At 44.2% G+C, this 22,044-nt stretch overlaps 1 protein-coding gene across 4 annotated transcripts in view; it reads right to left on the bottom strand.

Annotated features, from left to right (window-relative positions):
* The window catches only part of LOC142197821 (glutathione S-transferase 3-like), an 80,768-nt gene that overhangs the window by 4,324 nt on the left and 54,400 nt on the right, over positions 1 to 22,044 (bottom strand). Inside the window, exons 1-5 of one of the 4 annotated variants that reach the window (XM_075268430.1) lie at positions 17,195 to 17,264; positions 5,966 to 6,073; positions 5,801 to 5,852; positions 3,607 to 3,739; positions 236 to 377 (exon numbers count right to left, since the gene is read on the bottom strand). In XM_075268430.1, the coding sequence (XP_075124531.1) occupies positions 236 to 377; positions 3,607 to 3,739; positions 5,801 to 5,852; positions 5,966 to 6,052 (414 nt within the window). In that variant the 5' untranslated portion in view covers positions 6,053 to 6,073; positions 17,195 to 17,264. Of the gene's footprint in view, positions 1 to 235; positions 378 to 3,606; positions 3,740 to 5,800; positions 5,853 to 5,965; positions 6,082 to 17,194; positions 17,265 to 22,044 lie in introns of those variants that run through there. The other 3 variants (XM_075268431.1, XM_075268432.1, XM_075268433.1) reach the window with 3 other exon arrangements.

Raw genomic sequence — 22,044 nt, 5'->3', positions numbered from 1 at the left:
GGGGCACTCTTGGCATGCGTGCCGGTGGTTGCCGAACCCTGGTCTAGACCTTGTGTGTGATCCCCTTATCAGTGTGCCAGACTAGGTCCATAATAGGATTTGGTACCAAAAGCCACCATGAACAATGTGGCTACCATCTTGGGCCTACTATTAACTGTGCAATCTCCACACTGCTGAGCCCTGGGTTGTAATAACAAAACATGTCTAGAGGCTAATGTGGTAACAAAGGCTTTACCGTTTCATAAACTGGAAAGTATCTGTTGTTTGCCTTGTGCAGAATGGTATTGAGGTGCTCCTCTTGTAACTCTGGCTGGATGAATGGGTAACGTATGATGAGGTCCATAAGATCAGTGGTCCCTCCTACATACATATCAATTCTAAAAACAGGAAAATAAAACAAACTGAGTTGCAAAGTATTTCCACTGACGAAGTTTACTGCCATAACACAATGTGTACAGTCGTGGCCGCAATTTTGAGACTAGCACAAATTTTGTTTTCCACAAGTTTTTTTTTTTTTTTTTGATCTTGTAGTTGGATGCTTCTGACTAAAGTACATACTGAAAACAAACAGTCTGAACAGGCTTCATAAAACAAAATAACTTACCCCAGTCCTCTGCAGTCCAATCCCTGTACTTCCTGCAGAGTGTCCAGTTTTGGAGAAAAGTGATTTCTGAAAGACTGAATCTCCCATGTAGAGATGGGAGAACCTTCCAAGATTTGTTTCTTTTTGACTTCAGGTGACTTGGGTCCTTGATTTGTTTCAGATAGAACTGGAAGTGAAATTATTATACTCTGTGGTCTATTCAGACCCCAAAGTATAATAGGAGGATGTATTATATTAAAAAAAAAACAAAAAAACAAAAAAACATTTATACTCACCTTCCCTCACTTCTTTTTGGGAGTAATATGCAAATCTGTCTCCCAAGATGTTAACAGGGAGACAGTGCCTCTGTTATGCTGTCCTCTATGGGAAGCACCCTGAACATCATGCCCAACTTTCCCAGAAGTCTTTACTCCATGATGCAAGGTTATAACCAAATCAATTTCTCAGCTACGGACGGCACCGTTTCTATCTGGTTGGATTTCATCAGCGCAGCCTCGAGAGATTTGATTTGGTAGAAGTGAGAGACCAGATTATGGGGATAACGTCCATCCTTAGAGAAAGACCACCTTTCAGGTGTGTGGCGATTTATACAGCCATAGTTGCTCCACTTCAAGGGAACATGGGAGGAATATGCAAATCTGTCTCCCAAGATGTAAACAGGGAGACATTGCCTCTGTTATGCTGCCCTCTACAGGAAGCACTCAGAACATCATGCCCAACTTTCTCAGAAGTCTTTACTGCATAATGCAAGGTTATAACTGAATCAATTTCTCAGCTACAGAGGGCACCGTTTCTGTCTGATTGGACTTCATCAGCACAGCCTCGAGAGATTTGATTTGGTAGAAGTGAGAGGCTGAGAGACCAGATTATGGGGATAACGTCTATCCTTAGGGAGAGACCACCTTTTCAGGTGTGTGGAGACTTATACAGCCATAGTTGCTCCACTGCAAAGGAACATGGGAAGAATATGCAAATCTGTCTCCCAAGATGTAAACAGGGAGACAGTGTCTCTGTTATGCTGCCCTCTATGGGAAGCACTCTGAAAATCATGCCCAACTTTCCCAGAAGTCTTTACTGCATAATGCGGGGTTATAACCAAATCAGTTTCTCAGCTACGGACGGCACAGTGTCCCCGTGTGGTTCCTCTTCACTCTAGGTGAAATGGATGACACCTGCCTTTACATTTGTGCCTCCTCTATTTTTGCCTCCCAATAGTTAAGTGTGTAACTTTGAATGTTAAGGGTCTGGGTTCCAGTACTAAGAGGTGTCTGCTTTCTCCAGGCAGATGTAATGACTGACTACGGCCACTGTGGCACTTTCCATTTTGTGCAACACTATTTCCTACTGCTTTTTTACCTTTCACAGTCACCAGAGGGCCACAGTGGCCATAATTCTATCACACTCCTGCCCTATCTCAGTCACCGCTTCTCATCTTGATCCCCAGGGCAGGTATATTGTACTGGAGGGCCTGCTCCATGGTTTCCCAGATTCCTTTCCTCTGCTGTGAATCGTCTGCGGACTTAGGCTGGTCTTACATGACCGTAATGTAAGTCCACAAATGGTTCACAATTGAGGGTTTTTAATTGCAGACACATTATACTCAATGCGGCCTTTTACACCACCGGATATTTTTTCCGCGGTGTGGCCGGGCCGCAACCATGGTCCTCAATTTATAGAGCATGCCTGTAATGCCCGTGAATTGCGGCACTGCACGGACTCGCCCATAGAACTCTATGGGTGAGTACGAAAGGACATGATCATCTGCGAAGTGTATGTTGCCGATCAGCAACTAGTGTTGCTCATCAGCAACATGCGGACTGTAGAATCATTATGGTCATGTAAGACCAGCCTAACTCTGATGTGGCCTGGCTTCTTGGCAGTGATTTTAGAATGATTATCTCTGAAGGCTATCTATGGATGATAGACCTCTACAGGATTCATAATCCAGGCTCGCCAGAGATTTCCATCGACTGATAAAATGCCATACCCTGTATGATTTATGGTGTGTTGGTAATCCCACGAGTTTCTCCTATAACTTCTTCTCTCACACCCCTAACCTTTACACCAGGATTGATTATTTCCTTGGTAATCCCTTGGCTCTCCGCTTACTCTCTGGGGCAGAAGTCGGCCTCATCTCTTGTTCTGACCACTCCCTAGTGATGGTGTACATGTCTCGCATGCCAGTCCTATCTAGACACTGCCACTTGCACCTCAACGAGGCCCTTCTTAAAACCCCTTCCTCACAGGCTGCTTTGCTCACCCATCTAACTATTTATTTTATGAGGGGCCTGCTAACTGTGCCTGCTAGTGTGATTCTGTGGGAGGTGACAATACAAGTAAGCAAGATATAAGTATAAGGCCCTTTACAGATGACTGTGGTTTGGGTCAGTATGTATTTCATGTATCGCACACTGACACATTCTTTTCTACGGACCTGTACACTTGACCGTTCTATTTCATTTAATGAAAGGAGCCACGGAAGCATGGCGCGTCCACGGGAGGCACACGGGGACATCCCCGTGTCACCCATGTGCAGCCTGTGCTTTTAATTCACGGCAGGCTGGTTGCAGCAACTGGCCTAAAACAGTGTTTTCTCCTTGTCAGTTGTTTCCTCCATACCCACCCTTGTTTTTGTGAAAATGCAAATGAGCACAATGCTGTGATACTTAGCTGGACTGAGCTTCATATGCTGCACATGTGCTGAGAATGTAAGCAGCAGTGAGTGGGACAGAACTCAGATCCAGTAGAGATTACGTATACTCTGTCTGGTCCTATCAATCGGAGGAAGGAGGGAGCGGCAGAGAGCAGCACAGATCAGTGGGAGGCTGAACAGAACAGAAACACCCTGCTTGCTTTAAAGACATAATTTTCATATAGACAAAAACAGCAATGTCTCATCAATGGAAACACCAATTCACAAGGAGAAAACAATGTCGGGTCGATATGCTAGGTTCTGTTGACAGGTTCTGCTTCTTTGGAATGAAAATAAAATAAATTCTTACAGAGCTCTCTCCTTCAGGTCATTCCCATATAGATTATACTTTGCAGCAATATATTGGAGAATAGCTTTAGTCTGGACAAGTTTCATTCCATCGATTTCCACCATTGGTGTTTGTTGAAACAACAAGGCTCCCTCTGAAAATATAAAAGTGGATAGGTCATCAGCATCTGATCTGTGGGAGTCCAACACCCGGACCCTGCACAGATCAGCTATTACGGCAGGCTCGAGGTGACGGAAGCTCCTACTGTGGACAGGCAGTGTGTGCAGTCTACTCCTATTGAAGTAATAGAAACAGCTGAAAAGTGCACTGAAGAGTTAGGCTGGGTTCACACTAGCGTCAGTGTCCGACAGCTAGTGTCCGATGCTAATGTCCGCACAAGATTTTAGCATCAGACACTAGCTGTGTTTACAAAGATGTCCGATTTTTCAAGCGGATAGCTAAATCCTACATGTAGGATTTAGCTGCCTGCTTGAAAAATCGGACATCTTTGTAAACGGACACTTAAGGACACACATGGACAGTAAAGGACACTACATAATATCCTATTTAAAATAATGCAAATTGTAAATGGACACAGCTAGTGTCCGATGCTAAAATCTTACGCGGATATTAGCATTGGACACTAGCAGTCGGACAGCGACGCTAGTGTGAACCCATCCATAGAAGTAAGCCTACTCCTCCACCCTGCCTGTTGACAAGCCTAAAAGTTTGTGAGAAATGTAGGCCACCATGAGACAGAACAACAGGGGAGGCTGTATCAGACTGCTGTATCCAGGAGTCAGTAAGGGCTAGCAGCTCGAAAGATTTCCTATGGAATAAGTCATTAATATATTCTAGATTGTTACACACTGTGCGAGCATTCCAGAGAGAGCTGTTAAAAGGGGCAGGAGAAAAATAAGTAGAGGGAACACAGTGAATATTGATGAGGTTAGAGGGACCTCTATGTGTGCAAAAAGAGAAAAAGTTAGTGACAGAAGGAGGGCCAGGGGTTAGAGAGATGACCCCATCAGCAAGTAGGAGCAAAATAGACAGAGAAGAGATATCTGGCTATCATCTGTTTACCCATAACCATATCTATTGTGTCCACTTTGACACTGCTAAGCTATGTTTGCATTAGAGAGCCAGAATGATGTTAGCTGGAATCCTAGAACATCTCAGGCTCTAGGTTCACATCTGCGTTAGAGTCTGCATAGGAGATGTCACCTAAAATTGGCAGAGAGAAAAGTCTTGCAAGGAGGACTTTTCTCTTCACCGGACTCGGTAAAAATCTGGTGGAAACCCAACAGACACCCAGCAAACCCCATTAAAGTCTATGGGGTCCACAGGTAACTGGTATTTAAGTGGATAGGCTCTCCGTCTTTCGTTCCCTATGCAGACCTGAACGACGGAAAGCCGAACGCTAGTGCGAACCTAGCATCAGAATACACGATTGTTTAAAGCGAGGCCACACATTACAGAAACACAACTTTTTTGGTTGAAGATTTTGCTACGGTTTCTTGAGCCAAAGCCAAGAATGGCTACAAAAGAAATCGGAAGTATATAGGAAGTACTTCTACCTTCTGCTCCACCTACTCCAGGCTTTAAAAAAAAAAAAAAAAAAAAAAGCAAAATCTACAATAGAAAAAGGTGAATTTCTGTAACGCAGGGTCTCAGCCTTAAGGTAATTTGTACTTCTGTACAAACCCGTTTGGACCCAAATTAAATACAAGTAGAATCTTAAAACATTTGCTCATCTCTAGTAATAATTGTGGTTTACAGTATATGTTCTAGCTAAGACTTGTATCCAGACTTCTGACTGATGCTAGATTAGCATCCAGTCATTCTGACATGAAGTCATCAGCCGTTCCCTGAACCCTGACAAAACCTGAAGGATCCCATTATGTGTCACTGTGATCTGTCAGGTTTTCTATGGATCAGTTATAGCTGTCATGCTGTAGCTTTGTTAAGAATGGAAATCATAATGCTAGTCTAATTAAAGTCTAAAGGCGGACATTTTTGCAAATTGTGACACTGCTGATTTCAGTACACCTTTGGGGTAATTTATCATCTGTCCCTTTTTTGGCCATATTCTTTGCAGGTGCGCCCTTTTTTAAACTAGTTTTACTCCAGTGCCTTATTATTTCGGCCACGAACTGCCAAATAGAAATTGAAACATTGTTAAAATTAAGAGTAACAATAATAATATTGAGAATACCTTGAAGTAGTGCTTCATATTGTTTTCTGGTTTCAACATACTCTTCTTCAAACTGGGGAAGAAAACATTTTCTGAGAATAATAATTTTCAGTTGCTTTAGCTAATAAAACTACTATAGATATAAAGTATCTGAATTCTAACACAATGCATAGAAAATAAACAAACCTCAACACCAGCAGCAGCAAGCAGCCAGCGTATGGACTCCATTTTACCTCTGCCATTGAAGTAGTATAGCTTGGGTTTTCCAGACATCTTGCTACGTTCTATCTGAATCTGAATATGTACATAAAAATAAAAAGTTACTTACTAATGGTGAGAAGACACAAGAAAGCAGCCTAAGGCTGAGACCCCATCATTTTGGCTGCAGCAGATACAGCCAAAATGCAGCAAAAATCACTGTGTTTTACAGTATATTCTGGCTAATCCCATTCACACATTGCAGAATAAGAATCTGGGGATGTTCTGTGAAAAAAGGCTGCAGAAAGTGCATTTCCGATGCAGGCTTTTTTGGCTGCGGCTCGCTATGTGGGGCCTTAGCTAAGGTTGAAGCCCCACATTCTTGCAAATTTTGCTGCATTTTTTTGAATTAGGAAATGGATTGAGCAGATGGAAGAAGTAGAAGTGCTTCCTAGATATTTCCCATTCCTTCTGTGGCCAGTACCAGGTTTGGCTCAAAAAAACGCAGCAAAATCTGCAACTAAAAAAGCAGCATTATCGCAATATTGGGCCTTAATGTGACTTTTTAGTTAGCCTAAGGGTGCATGCACACTACGTAACGCCGGGCGTGTATGAGAGCCGTACATGCCGGCGTTACAGCAGGGCTGCCGAACGCTTCCCATTCACTTCAATGGGAGCGCTCGTAAACGCCGCTGTTACGAGCGCTCCCATTGAAGTGAATGGGAAGTGTTCGGCAGTCTGCCGTAATGCCGGCGTGTACGGCTCTCATACACGCCCGGCGTTACGTAGTGTGCATGCACCCTTATATGGTAAAAACTCCCAATTGAGAGCAATAGAAAGTAAATCATATTAATGACTGCAATCTCACTGACAACAAAACACATTGAAACTAAGGCTAGATTCACACAAAAGAGTTTCAAAATGGCCCTGAAAACCATCAAAAACATTTTTCATGGCTGTCTTATACCCGAAGACTATACGTTTTCAAAGGACTGTCAAGATAACTGTCATGTGAATAGCCCCATTTACTGACAGTGAAATTAATGTTGCTTTATGCTAAATTCACATCCTTCAGTTCCACATGGGAACCCAAACGATGGAGAGCCCTTCCCCCAAAAAAACTGTTAGCTGCGGACCCCTATATCTAACGGAGATTCCAATGCAAGTGTGAACCTAGCCTTAGTTTGAATGTGTTTTGTGGTTAGTTTGCTTTGTTGTATTGCTCTTATTGTTCTTTAGAAGCAATGTCACAATGGAGCACACATCAACATTTTTTTTTCTTTCAAATTTATTGGCAGATTTGGATAACATTGATCCATGGCAAACTGATAGATAAGCAACCTGAGAAAGAGATGAGTGAGTAATACTGATAAAAATATCTCAGCCTCTGGTTGAAATATATATATTTTAATGTATGTGTATTGAGGTAGGTTGTAGCAAAGATCATTATGCATTTACAGTTTAACATTCTGCAGACGTATGAGACCTTTGTGTGAAGCCATTATTCAGAGAATAAATGCTGAACTGTTTAGACCGTAATCGGAAATATCTAATGAATATTCTTGTCCTAAACTTATATCAGGGGATAATCATATATATCAGGGAGAGTGTGTGCCTACATAGGCAGTACAGAGACTTACAAGTCATTCCTGCTCCATTAGGGATTCTGGGTAAAAAATATGCAAATCTATTCTCCAGGATATAATTAGGAGAACAGTGCACTCTGTATGCCACCCTCTAGAGGGCAGCATCCTTAACATCATGCGTGACTCAGTTACAAAATCTAATTAATCATGATGTGGATTTAATTGCCAAATTAGTATTACTATTACAAAAGGAACTGATTCCCAGCCATGGACAGCGCTGTTTCGGACTATTCGGCCTTCCTCAGCATAGCATAGGGATACTGATTTGGCAGAGTGAGAGACTATAGACCAGGGTCAGGGGATAATCGTACACATCAGGGAGAGTGTGTGCCTACATAGGCAGTACAGAGATTTACAAGTCATTCCTGCTCCGCTAGGGATTCTGGGTAAAAAATATGCAAATATATTCTCTAGGATGTAATTAGGAGAACAGTGCCTCTAGAGGGCAGCATCCTTAACATCATGCATGACTCAGTTATAAAGTCTAATTAATCATGATGTGGATTTTGTTAGGAGTATTTAGGTTCATTGCTTTCTTTCCTGGTTGATTAGTCTGTCCTCCCATTTGCACCTGGGAGGAGTGGTCTCTACTCTGTATTTAAACCCATGCCTCCCATGGTTCTGTGCTGAGTGTCGCTTTTACAGAGCTAGGCCTTAGCAGGAGGAGTAGGTGGTTATCTTGGATAGAGGAAGTTCCGTGGTTGGTTTTTGGGAGGTTTTGGGTGAACGAGTTGGTTTGTGTTTTCCCTTCTGTGTTCACCAATCCTCCCTCTGTGTATAATTGACTGTGTGAGTGAATTGCCTTATCCTTTGATTTCTACTCAGTTTCCCTGTGTTTGTTTCCTAGTGTATGGTTCCTTCCCATATTGGTTTGGGGAATTCCTTTCCTACATGTTTCCTGTGTGCTGCTTGTGTTGTTAGTCAGCGCACACCCTTGTCAGTCCCTGTCAGTAGCAGCTTCACTTGTTCGTTAGGGGTGACCCCCTTTAGTCTCCAGTCCCTAGAGATCTTATAGGGCATTCCTTCTCCCACTTCCCTCTAGGCCTACGGTGTCAGTGAGAGAGGAGCTGTCGGGGTCAGGCTTAGCCTGAGAACAGCCGACCTACACCCGTGAGGCAGGGACCGGGTTAGCTAGTGGGAGTAGTGCAGGGCGAGATTCCCTACTGCTATCCCTTAGCCCCGTTGCAGCTACCTGGACTGACATAACAGTACACTCAGCCGGTAAAAAAAAAAAAAAAAAAAAAAAAAAAAGGTTTGTTTGTATTATGACGGACCTGAAACAGTTGTACCAGGCGGTGCAGCAGATCTCCACTGAGATGGAGGGGATCAAGCTACGAATGGATGCCATCCAAGCTTCTGGCGTATCTCAAGTACAGCAGTTGGCTCAACACACAGCCTCTCAGGTGGAGGGCATACAGAGGCAGGTGAGTAGCGCCCCTGTGGGTCGGCCTCTGGAGCCAAAAGTCAGCTTACCTGAACCCTTCCGAGGTAAGAGGTCAGATTTTTTCCGATTTCAAAAGGACTGTCTTTTGTATTTCCGGCTACGGCCGTTTTCCTCTGGTTCTGAGGTACAGAGAGTTGGGATTATTATTACTTTATTGAGAGATGATCCCCTCATCTGGGCACATTCGTTACCAGCCGACTCAGCTTGCTTACTAACTGTAGAGGCGTTTTTCTCCACAATGGGGTTACTGTATGACGACCCAGACAGGGTACGCACGGCTGAGTATAACCTACGACGTGTGGTGCAAGGGGATCACGCTATAGAGAAATATTGCACAGAGTTTCGTAGGTGGGCAGCAGAAGTACACTGGAATGACCCCGCTCTACTTAGTCAGTTTGAGACAGGGCTCTCGGACCAGGTTAAAGACCATCTAGTTTCTCACCCTGTTCCGGGAGATCTAGATGAGGCCATGCAGCTGGCAATTAGAGTTGGACGGCGCCTCCAGGAGCGTGGAGACAAGAGTCCTGGGGGGCTTAACCCTCCTCAATTCTCCGTTTTTAGAGAGGACCCGGGGGACCAACCCATGCAGATTGGGGCCACTGTGCGAAGTGCAAGACCCAAGAGTGAAGGGTCCCGCACAGTACGCTGTTTTGTGTGTGGAGGGATGGGACATGTAGCAAGGGTATGCCCCTCCAGAGAATGGTTCGCCAAGGAGAGTAATAACCCCAGGTCTATTGAGGGTAAAGGGAGAAAACCTACTAAGGAGGGAGGTGTGCATATTTCCTGTACTCAGACTGCTGGGTTGACCCTTGAAGGATGGGTAAATGGGCAGAAGTGCCGGATTTTGGTTGATTGTGGTTCGACAGTCAACCTTATTGACTCAGAGTTTTGTGAGCAATTAAGGGTGAGTCCTTTGGTCTTGAAGTCTCAGATACCGGTGTGGGCTATTGATAAGACCCCTCTACAGCAAGCTGTCATCTCCAAACAGGTGGAGGGTCTGGAGTTTGTTGTGGGTGGCCACCGGGAAGAGATTGACTTGTTCTTGTTGTCTAAATTACCAGCACAAGTAGTGTTGGGGTGGCCCTGGCTGAAGCAGCATAACCCTATTATCAACTGGGAGACCGAGTCAGTAGTTTCTTGGGGGCAGGGGTGTAATGGTCGATGTCTGCCCATATCCGTTATGTCTTTGTCTATAGACAATTTGCCTCAAGAAATATGTGAGTTCAGGGAGGTCTTTGAGGAAAGGGCAGCCAAGACATTACCACCACATCGCACCTATGATTGCTCGATTAAATTTATACCAAATGCAGTGCTACCCAAAACACGATTGTACAATCTCACTATTCCGGAGAGGGAGGCGCTCAAAGAGTATATTGAGGGGAGTCTAGAGGTGGGGCATATTCGCCCATCTAAGTCCCCAGTAGCAGTGGGGTTTTTCTTTGTAAAGAAGAAAGATGGAGGGTTGCGCCCTTGTTTGGATTTTAGGGAGATTAACAAAATCACGGTGCGGAATCCCTATCCCATTCCGTTGATCTCGGATCTATTCAGCCAGATTACGGGAGCCCGCTGGTTTAGTAAAATAGATTTACGTGGGGCATATAACTTGCTGAGAATCAAGAAGGGGGATGAGTGGAAAACAGCGTTTAACACACCCCTAGGACACTTTGAGAATCTTGTGATGCCTTTCGGTCTAACCAATGCGCCTGCGTTTTTTCAGAATTTTATTAATGATGTACTAAGTGCCGTCATAGGGAGGGGGGTTGTGGTCTATCTGGATGATATACTCATTTACACCCCGGATTTGGAGACTCATTGGGAGAGAGTGAGAGAGGTTTTAGATCTCCTGAGGGTTAACCAATTAAGTGCTAAGCTGGAGAAATGTGTGTTCGGGGTCAATAAGTTATGTTTCCTTGGCTATATCCTATCGGACAAGGGGTTTGAGATGGACCCTGAGAAGGTCAGGGCAGTCTTGGAGTGGCCGCGACCCGAGAACCTAAAGGCGGTCCAACGGTTCTTGGGGTTCTCCAACTATTATCGCCAGTTTATCAAGGGATTTTCTGAGGTTGTGAAACCTATCTCGGACTTGACTAAGAAGGGGGCTGACTGTGCTAAGTGGTCGCCAGAGGCGCTAGCTGCGTTTGAAGAACTGAAGAAGCGATTCTCGTCCGCTCCCATTTTGAGACAGCCGGATGAGAGGTTGGCCTTCCGAGTGGAGGTGGATGCCTCCTCGGTGGGGGTGGGAGCAGTACTTTCTCAGGAGTTCGAGGAGGGTACGCATCCCTGTGCCTTCTTTTCTAAGAAATTCTCTGCCTCTGAACGGAATTATGACATCGGAGATAGGGAACTACTAGCAATAAAACTAGCGTTCGAACATTGGCGTCATTTCCTGGAGGGGGCCAGAAGGCCAGTCCAGGTATTTACTGACCACAAGAATTTGGTTTATCTTGGGTCGGCGAAGAGATTAAATGCACGGCAGGCCAGATGGGCTCTATTTTTTGCGCGGTTCCATTTTACCGTGACTTATGTGCCGGGTTCAAAGAATGTCAAGGCTGATGCTTTATCCCGGTATATGTCGACTGAGGAGGAACGAGAGGCGCCTACCACTATTCTTGGGGATGGAGTGGTGGTAGCAGTATTGGGCGCGAAATTGGAGAAGGCCTTGATCGAAGCGCAACACGCTGCACCTTCCAAGATACCTAGAAACAAGCTTTTTGTCCCAACTACTCTCCGACAAAGTCTCCTGAGGGAGTGTCACGAGTCGGTTCTTGCTGGTCACCCGGGGGTTTCAGAGACCATGAGATTGGTGTCTAGGAATTTTTGGTGGCCAGGGTGGAGTAAGGATGTCTTGCAGTTTGTTCAAAATTGTTCGGTCTGTGCAAGAGCCAAGGCGTCGCATACCCGTCCCCACGGTCTTCTACATCCATTGGAACCTCCTAAGGCACCTTGGACTCATCTGTCTATGGATTTCATCACGGGCCTTCCGGTGTCTAAGGGTTTCACGGTCATTTGGGTAGTCGTTGACCGCTTCACGAAAATGTGCCATTTGATCCCGTTTTCCAGGCTGCCATGTGCCAAGACACTATCTGAGGCATTTATTAAAGAAATTGTAAGGTTGCATGGTCTTCCTGAGGATATCGTTTCGGACAGGGGACCGCAATTTGTGGCTAAATTCTGGCGGGCTTTTTGCAGCAGGTTGGGAGTTACACTGTCGTTTTCCTCCGGGTTTCACCCAGAGTCTAACGGACAAACAGAGAGGAAGAATCAGGATGTGGAACAGTTTTTGAGGTGTTTTGTTCGAGAGAACCAGAATAATTGGGCTGCCTTTCTCCCCCTGGCAGAATTTTCCCTAAACAACCATGATTCCAATGCCACAGGTACCACACCTTTTTTTTGCTCCGGTGGTAGACATCCTGTTTTCGGAGTATTTTCTTCCATTTCTTCCCCAGTTCCGGAGGAGGAGCTATTTTCTAAAAAGCTGCAAGGGGTATGGTCCCGTATCCGAGAGAATCTGGTGCGGGCGTCGCACCAGGCTAAGGTCCAGGCGGATCGGAAGAGAGGAGAGTTGCAGTTCTTCCCTGGTGAGATGGTTTGGTTGTCCACCAACAATATCAGGTTGAAGGTTCCTTGCAAGAAGCTGGGTCCCAGGTTTGTGGGTCCTTTTAAGATCATCAAGATGGTAAATGAAGTGGCGGCGCAGCTGCAACTACCTAAAAGGTGGAAGATAAACTGGGTGTTCCATGTCTCCTTGTTAAAGAAAGCCAAGAAGGGAACGTCTCCTGTTAAGGTTCCACCAGTTTCTGAGTCCGGGGAGTATGAGATATCCCGAGTTCTGGATAGCAAATATGTTCGGGGGAAGCTACGGTATCTGGTGGCATGGAAGGGATACGGTCCTGAGGATAATTCTTGGGTTCTGGAGTCGGATATGTCAGCTCCCAGACTCGTGGAGAAATTCCACAAGGAGTTCCCGAAGAAGGATGCTCCTAGAGAATCCGGAGTCTTCTCCTTGAGGGGAGGATCCTGTTAGGAGTATTTAGGTTCATTGCTTTCTTTCCTGGTTGATTAGTCTGTCCTCCCATTTGCACCTGGGAGGAGTGGTCTCTACTCTGTATTTAAACCCATGCCTCCCATGGTTCTGTGCTGAGTGTCGCTTTTACAGAGCTAGGCCTTAGCAGGAGGAGTAGGTGGTTATCTTGGATAGAGGAAGTTCCGTGGTTGGTTTTTGGGAGGTTTTGGGTGAACGAGTTGGTTTGTGTTTTCCCTTCTGTGTTCACCAATCCTCCCTCTGTGTATAATTGACTGTGTGAGTGAATTGCCTTATCCTTTGATTTCTACTCAGTTTCCCTGTGTTTGTTTCCTAGTGTATGGTTCCTTCCCATATTGGTTTGGGGAATTCTTTCCTACATGTTTCCTGTGTGCTGCTTGTGTTGTTAGTCAGCGCACACCCTTGTCAGTCCCTGTCAGTAGCAGCTTCACTTGTTCGTTAGGGGTGACCCCCTTTAGTCTCCAGTCCCTAGAGATCTTATAGGGCATTCCTTCTCCCACTTCCCTCTAGGCCTACGGTGTCAGTGAGAGAGGAGCTGTCGGGGTCAGGCTTAGCCTGAGAACAGCCGACCTACACCCGTGAGGCAGGGACCGGGTTAGCTAGTGGGAGTAGTGCAGGGCGAGATTTCCTACTGGTATTCCTTAGCCCCGTTGCAGCTATCTGGACTGACATAACAGATTTAGAGGGCGGCGTACAGAGTGCACTGTTCTCCTAATTATATCCTGGAGAATAGATTTGCATATTTTTTTACCCAGAATCCCTAGCGGAGCAGGAATGACTTGTAAGTCTCCATACTGCCTATGTAGGCAAACACTCTCCCTGATGTGTCCGATTATCCCCTGACCCTGGTCTATAGTCTCTCACTCTGCCAAATCAGTATCCCTGCGCTATGCTGAGGAGGCCCAATAGGCTGAAACAGCGCTGTCCATAGCTGGGAATCTGTTCCTTTTGGAATAGAAATACTAATTTGGCAATTAAATCCAGAAGACTTTCTAACTGAGTATTGCATGATGTTAAGGATGCTGCCCTCTAGAGGGCGGTGTACAGAGTGCACTATTCTCCATATTTTACCTACACTTATGTGGGATTCGTTTTGTGCGACTGAGACGAAATTAAATCTAATTCACATCTCTGGGACTGTAAAATGCTGCATTTTTGTCTGCTGCATTTCCGCAACGTGTGCCCTCAATGTGACCATGTCTATGCCCAATGTGCCTTATTAAAACAACAAACATATGTTTTAAATGAGACTCATGAGATCTTGTTCAGTTTTAGGCTAATCTCTAACATTAACTATGTTTATTCAGCAGTCTTGTGTTTTAGCAGCCAGAAGAATTCTTTGGCAAGCAAAGTGGATGCACTAGTTACATAAGAGAGCGCTATCATGGAAGTGAATATGGTTTAATGGCTGCCAATAAGTACTAGATACATGGCAGTAAGTGCGCCTGGCCACATGTTCTAAATTGAACAGCTTTGCTTTAGTTTCATTTTAACTCGTCTGACCACAAGAATCTTCATGTCAAGAACATTCATTAGATAATTCTGTTAACTGTCTAAACAGTTAATCATTCATTGTCTGAATAATGGCTTCACACAAAGGTCACATGCTTCTTCAGAATGTCAAACTGTAAATCCACAATGATCTTTGCTCCAACATACACCAACACACATACATTAAAATCTATGTATTTAAACCAGTGTTTGTTTATGTACCGTGTTAGCCAGTGGGTAGGAAATATAAAAAACAAAAAACTTGAAAGTCTACAGTAGATACCTTTTTTAATGGCTAACTAATAATGATGGTACAACGTTTTGAAGCTCTCGGCTTCTTCTTCAGATATATCTAAAAACAATTTCTGAAGGCTGCATATTTATGTACAACAGGACACTAGGAATAGAATTTTAGGAGGGAGGGGGGAACAGGGGAAGAGGCTTATTGGTATATACACGTAAACAATTCCACAGTTCCCAGGATCTTATCAGTTCACAGAGTGGATTTATGGCTGTCTCAGTTCAGTGATTTCTGGGTTCATGGCATCCTACAGAAATCACTGAACTGAGACAGCCATGAATCCACTCTGTGAACTGATAAGAACCTGGGAACTGTGGAATTGTTTACGTGTATATACCAGTAAGCCTCTTCCCCCCTCCCTCCTAAAATTCTATTCCTATTGTCCTATTGTACATAAATATGCAGCCTTCAGAAATTGTTTTTAGATATATTTAAACCAGTGGGCTGAGAAGCTGTTGGTCAATAAGTATTGAAAGTCTGTCTGGTATCGACTTGTAATAAGGCTTTGTGAGCTTGCTATGGGTTCGCACCATACCTATGTGTGCATCTGATTTCATACAGTATATCCGTAAGGGGGATAAAAAGCATTGAGCTTGCTCCATTGCGATATTGCTACTTAAGAACAATAAGATTGATGACCATACAACAGCACAATTCATCAGGTCCCCTGTGCAGTTTTTTTGACTTTTTATGCTGCCCTTGACACTTTTCTGAAAGATGGACTTGCTTAGCATGAGGGAATATGATCTCCCACGACATGGCAAATTCACATTAATTTACTCTAGAAACTGGCATAAATTATAGTTTGAGTCTAAACTAGCTTGGCGCACATTTGACTTTCTGGTGCGTGGAGAGCCAGTGATGAGCCTTATTCATTAAGAGGCAGGCATGGCCTAATAGGTAGATGTTACTAAGGTCCCTGGTGGTCGTCGTAAAAATTGCACTGTGGGTGGCCAGTGGACTACACAGGTGGTTCCCTACCTTTGTCTAACCCTTTAGGGTCGATTCACACGGAGGAAAATGAATTTGGTGTGGAATTTTAGCGCTGAAAAAAAAAGCCTCCCATTGACTTGAATTCAATGGGTTCCTTTTTCTGCCATAACTTGTGGAATCCATAGCAAGATAGGGCAGCTCACTTCATTTTTCTGCTAAAAAAGAAAAAAGAAGCAGGCAGCTCCCATTGAAGTCAATGGGAGCCGTTTTTGGAGGCGGATTCCGCTTCAAAATGCGCTAAAAAAAAACTCTGTGTGAACTCAGCTTTAGATGCAGCTGCAACTGTAGCATCTAGTCAGTTGAGTGACTAGAGATCAGCTTTAACGGGGCTCTATCATTGGGAAAAGTCATTTTTAGCTAAGCACATACTTGCATAGCATTTAGAAAGGCTATTGCACACCTACCTTTTGTATGTAAATTGCCTCAGTAATTTCTTAATAAGTCCGTTTTTATTCATATGCTAATTAGCCTTCTCCGTGCACTCCGGAAGTGTCTGTGATCATAGTCTGCTATTCTCTATGTGTGTGAGAGCAGAGAGATGAGTCTTCATCAGCAGCCTCTCTATTCTCATAACATAAAGAATAGCAGAGACAGTACTCACAGACACTTCCGGGGTGCACGGAGAAGGCTAATTAGCATATGAAGAAAAAATGACTTATTCAAAAACTACTGAGGCAATTTACATACAAAGGGTACGTTTGAAATAGCCTTTCTAAAGGCAATGCAAGTATGTGCTTAGCTAAAAATGACTTTTCCCAATGATAGAGACCCTTTAAGAATCTCTATTCAGTTTCTAGATAACTTAAAGTTGTTGGTAAGAGCTGGGGTATCAGAATTGCAGCAAGCATAGTACTGTGATCTTCTTCTGAAATGCTGCTACTAAAAAGGGCTTCAAACAGCCATTTTGAAAACACCATTTCTTCCAGAAATCTCCTGCATTTGTTCAGTTTCTTTCTGGTGAATCTAGGTCATCCTTCACTATGGCTCCTACAGGGGCCTATTAAACAATGAATACAACTCTCTCTCCTGTGTCGCTGCACAACAAGGGAGATTTGTTGTTTGGATCTGATGTGTGAGAACAGACATTTTAGCATCTTCACAAAAAGAGAAGAACTTTTGGTGGGAATTCGTGTCTATGCTATTAATGCAATGCATGGATATGATATAAAATAGCTGGGTTTTATTGTAAACTTCATGTCCGCTCAACAAGAGTCATCCACAAGTAACTAAGTCCTGAAGTAGAGGATAGAGGGATAGTTTACAGAGGGAATTCTACATAGTAAAGTAGAAAGGCACTTACAGAGCAGTAATGTCAGCAGCCCCGGCCTCTTCTTACAGCTTCTGCTGCAGATCTGTAATTTGAGGAGGTGGGGGAAGGGGTGTGTTCATCCGCACACATAACTTTGAGTACAGCTCTGCACTGACAATACTTGGCATCCAGCTTGCAGTAAAACCTGCTACACAGCGTAATGTATATGAAACTGAGAATGGTTTTAATGCATATAACTGATGTTCTGAATTGACACTATCATTCACTTTCTGCATGACAGTTTACGCTGACAATTACTACTTTTTTTTAGGTTTCCATAAAGAGATGGCCAATAATAATAATAATAATAATAATAATAATAATAAATTTTCATACCTCCCAACCATCCCGATTTCCGCGGGACATTCACGATTCCGGTGACGTGTCCCGTGGTCCCGGTTGGAGGGAGGTATGTCCCGATTTAAACTCAGATCTGCGTCCAGAGGACGCAGATCTGAGTTGAACAAATACACGGCTGAAGCAAGGAGCTGTCACAGTTCAGCTCCTTGCTTCGCCGCTGCACGACGCCTACTGGCTGTGTAGACTCGATGTGATGACGTCACATTGCGTCTACAACTGTGCGCGCGAGAGAGAGAGCGGCGAGGGAACGAGGAGAGGGTAAGTGTAATGTGTACACTGTGGTGGAACGTGAAACTGGGGGAAGATGAAGGAGAGAACGGCATGACACTGGGGGCAGAGATGTGGGGACAGGAATCAGGGGGCAGAGATGTGGAGACATGAATCTGGGGGCAGAGATGGAGGGACATAAATCTGGGGGCAGAGATGTGGAGACATGAATCTGGGGGCAGAGATGTGGAGACATGAATCTGGGGGCAGAGATGGAGGGGACATGAATCTGGGGGCAGAGATGGAGGGGGGACATGAATCTGGGGGCAGAGATGGAGGGGGGACATGAATCTGGGGGCAGAGATGGAGGGGGGACATGAATCTGGGGGCAGAGATGGAGGGGGGACATGAATCTGGGGGCAGAGATGGAGGGACATGAATCTGGGCAGAGATGGGGGGACATGAATCTGGGGGCAGAGATGGTGGGGACATGAAACTGGGGGCAGAGATGGAGGGGGGACATGAAACTGGGGGAAGATGAAGGGCGAATATTTAACTGGGGGCAGAGATGGAGGGAGGACATATAATTTACGGGTGACTGTAGGAGGATTATACTGTGTGCAGGCACATGAAAAATTAATGAGAATGGGCGGAGTCAACACAAAAGTGGGAGGGGCTAAATTTGCCACGGCACACGTAGTGTGCCGCTCATTTTGTCCCTCTTTCGGTTCTTCAAAAGTTGGGAGGTATGCTTTTTATTTATATAGCGCCAACATATTCCGCAGCGCTGTACAATTTGTAAGGTTCAAATACAGTCAGAAAGATACATTACAAAGAGAGTCATTTCACACAATGGGACTGAGTGCCCTGCTCGCAAAAGCTTACAATCTATGAGGTAGAGGGGATGACACAAGAGGTAGCGGGGCAGCATTGCTTATACAGTGGTCAGACAATTTTGTTATAGAGGTTACTGTCATTACACAAACATAAAACTTTATGAGGTAGAGATGAGTGAACAGTGTTCTATCGAACTCATGTTCGATCGGATATTAGGCTGTTCGGCATGTTCGAATCGAATCGAACACCGCGTGGTAAAGTGCGCCATTACTCGATTCCCCTCCCACCTTCCCTGGCGCCTTTTTTGCTCCAATAACAGCACAGGGTAGGTGGGACAGGAACTACGACACCGGTAACGTTGAAAAAAGTAGGAAAAACCCATTGGCTGCCGAAAACATGTGACCTCTGATTTAAAAGAACAGCGCCGCCCAGGTTCGCGTCATTCTGAGCTTGCAATTCACCGGGGACGGAGGTTTCCGTCCATTTAGTTAGGGCTTAGATTCTGGGTAGGCAGGGACAGGCTAGGATAGGAAGGAGAAGACAACCAACAGATCTTGTAAGAGCTAAATTCCAGGGAGAAGCTTGTCAATGTAACGTGGCACTGACAGGCTCAATCGCCGCAACCCAGCTTTCCCAGGAGCCTGAATGGAATACACTGACAGTGTATTCCCGTATACCCTATATATACCCCCGATCCCCGTTCCAACGGTGTGCCCCTCCACCTTCACCCCAGAAATACACTGCAAGTCCCCTAGCAATAGAATTGGGGCTATATACACCCACTATGTTTGCTACTGCCATATAGTGCCATTGTCTGACTGGGAATTCAAAGAATATATTGGGGTTACAAATACCTTCAAGTCCTGCCACTGACATATAGTGCCAGTTTCTGACTGGGAATTCAAAGACTATATTGGGGTTACAAATACCCTCATTTCTTGCTACTACCATATAGTGCCAGTTTCTGACTGGGAATTCAAAGAATATATTGGGGTTACAAATACCTTCAAGTCCTGCCACTGACATATAGTGCCAGTTTCTGACTGGGAATTCAAAGAATATATTGGTGTTACAAATACCTTCAAGTCCTGCCAGTGACATATAGTGCCAGTTTCTGACTGGGAATTCAAAGAATATATTGGTGTTACAAATAGCTTCAAGTCCTGCCACTGACATATAGTGCCAGTTTCTGACTGGGAATTCAAAGAATATATTGGGGTTACAAATACCTTCAAGTCCTGCCACTGACATATAGTGCCAGTTTCTGACTGGGAATTCAAAGAATATATTGGGGTTACAAATACCTTCAAGTCCTGCCACTGCCATATAGTGCCAGTTTCTGACTGGGAATTCAAAGAACATATTGGGGTTACAAATACCTTCAAGTCTTGCCACTGCCATATAGTGCCAGTTTCTGACTGGGAATTCAAAGAATATATTGGGGTTACAAATACCTTCAAGTCCTGCCACTGCCATATAGTGCCAGTTTCTGACTGGGAATTCAAAGAATATATTGGGGTTACAAATACCTTCAAGTCCTGCCACTGACATATAGTGCCAGTTTCTGACTGGGAATTCAAAGAATATATTGGGGTTACAAATACCTTCAAGTCCTGCCACTGACATATAGTGCCAGTTTCTGACTGGGAATTCAAAGAATATATTGTGGTTACAAATATCTTCAAGTCCTGCCACTGACATATAGTGCCAGTTTCTGACTGGGAATTCAAAGAATATATTGGTGTTACAAATACCTTCAAGTCCTGCCACTGCCATATAGTGCCAGTTTCTGACTGGGAATTCAAAGAATATATTGGGGTTACAAATACCTTCCAGTCCTGCCACTGACATATAGTGCCAGTTTCTGACTGGGTATTCAAAGAATATATTGGGGTTACAAATACCTTCAAGTCCTGCCACTGCCATATAGTGCCAGTTTCTGACTGGGAATTCAAAGAACATATTGGGGTTACAAATACCTTCAAGTCCTGCCACTGCCATATAGTGCCAGTTTCTGACTGGGAATTCAAAGAATATATTGGGGTTACAAATACCTTCAAGTCCTGCCACTGCCATATAGTGCCAGTTTCTGACTGGGAATTCAAAGAATATATTGGGGTTACAAATACCTTCAAGTCCTGCCACTGACATATAGTGCCAGTTTCTGACTGGGAATTCAAAGAATATATTGGGGTTACAAATACCTTCAAGTCCTGCCAGTGACATATAGTGCCAGTTTCTGACTGGGAATTCAAAGAATATATTGGTGTTACAAATAGCTTCAAGTCCTGCCACTGACATATAGTGCCAGTTTCTGACTGGGAATTCAAAGAACATATTGGTGTTACAAATAGCTTCAAGTCCTGCCACTGACATATAGTGCCAGTTTCTGACTGGGAATTCAAAGAATATATTGGGGTTACAAATACCTTCAAGTCCTGCCACTGACATATAGTGCCAGTTTCTGACTGGGAATTCAAAGAATATATTGGGGTTACAAATACCTTCAAGTCCTGCCACTGCCATATAGTGCCAGTTTCTGACTGGGAATTCAAAGAACATATTGGGGTTACAAATACCTTCAAGTCTTGCCACTGCCATATAGTGCCAGTTTCTGACTGGGAATTCAAAGAATATATTGGGGTTACAAATACCTTCAAGTCCTGCCACTGCCATATAGTGCCAGTTTCTGACTGGGAATTCAAAGAATATATTGGGGTTACAAATACCTTCAAGTCCTGCCACTGACATATAGTGCCAGTTTCTGACTGGGAATTCAAAGAATATATTGGGGTTACAAATACCTTCAAGTCCTGCCACTGACATATAGTGCCAGTTCTGACTGGGAATTCAAAGAATATATTGTGGTTACAAATATCTTCAAGTCCTGCCACTGACATATAGTGCCAGTTTCTGACTGGGAATTCAAAGAATATATTGGTGTTACAAATACCTTCAAGTCCTGCCACTGCCATATAGTGCCAGTTTCTGACTGGGAATTCAAAGAATATATTGGGGTTACAAATACCTTCCAGTCCTGCCACTGACATATAGTGCCAGTTTCTGACTGGGTATTCAAAGAATATATTGGGGTTACAAATACCTTCAAGTCCTGCCACTGCCATATAGTGCCAGTTTCTGACTGGGAATTCAAAGAACATATTGGAGTTACAAATACCTTCAAGTCCTGCCACTGCCATATAGTGCCAGTTTCTGACTGGGAATTCAAAGAATATATTGGGGTTACAAATACCTTCAAGTCCTGCCACTGCCATATAGTGCCAGTTTCTGACTGGGAATTCAAAGAATATATTGGGGTTACAAATACCTTCAAGTCCTGCCACTGACATATAGTGCCAGTTTCTGACTGGGAATTCAAAGAATATATTGGGGTTACAAATACCTTCAAGTCCTGCCACTGACATATAGTGCCAGTT

Source organism: Leptodactylus fuscus, chromosome 3 (genome assembly GCF_031893055.1).
Source record: "Leptodactylus fuscus isolate aLepFus1 chromosome 3, aLepFus1.hap2, whole genome shotgun sequence".
NCBI lineage: Eukaryota > Metazoa > Chordata > Amphibia > Anura > Leptodactylidae > Leptodactylus > Leptodactylus fuscus.
This window is presented reverse-complemented; position numbering and strand designations above follow the sequence as displayed.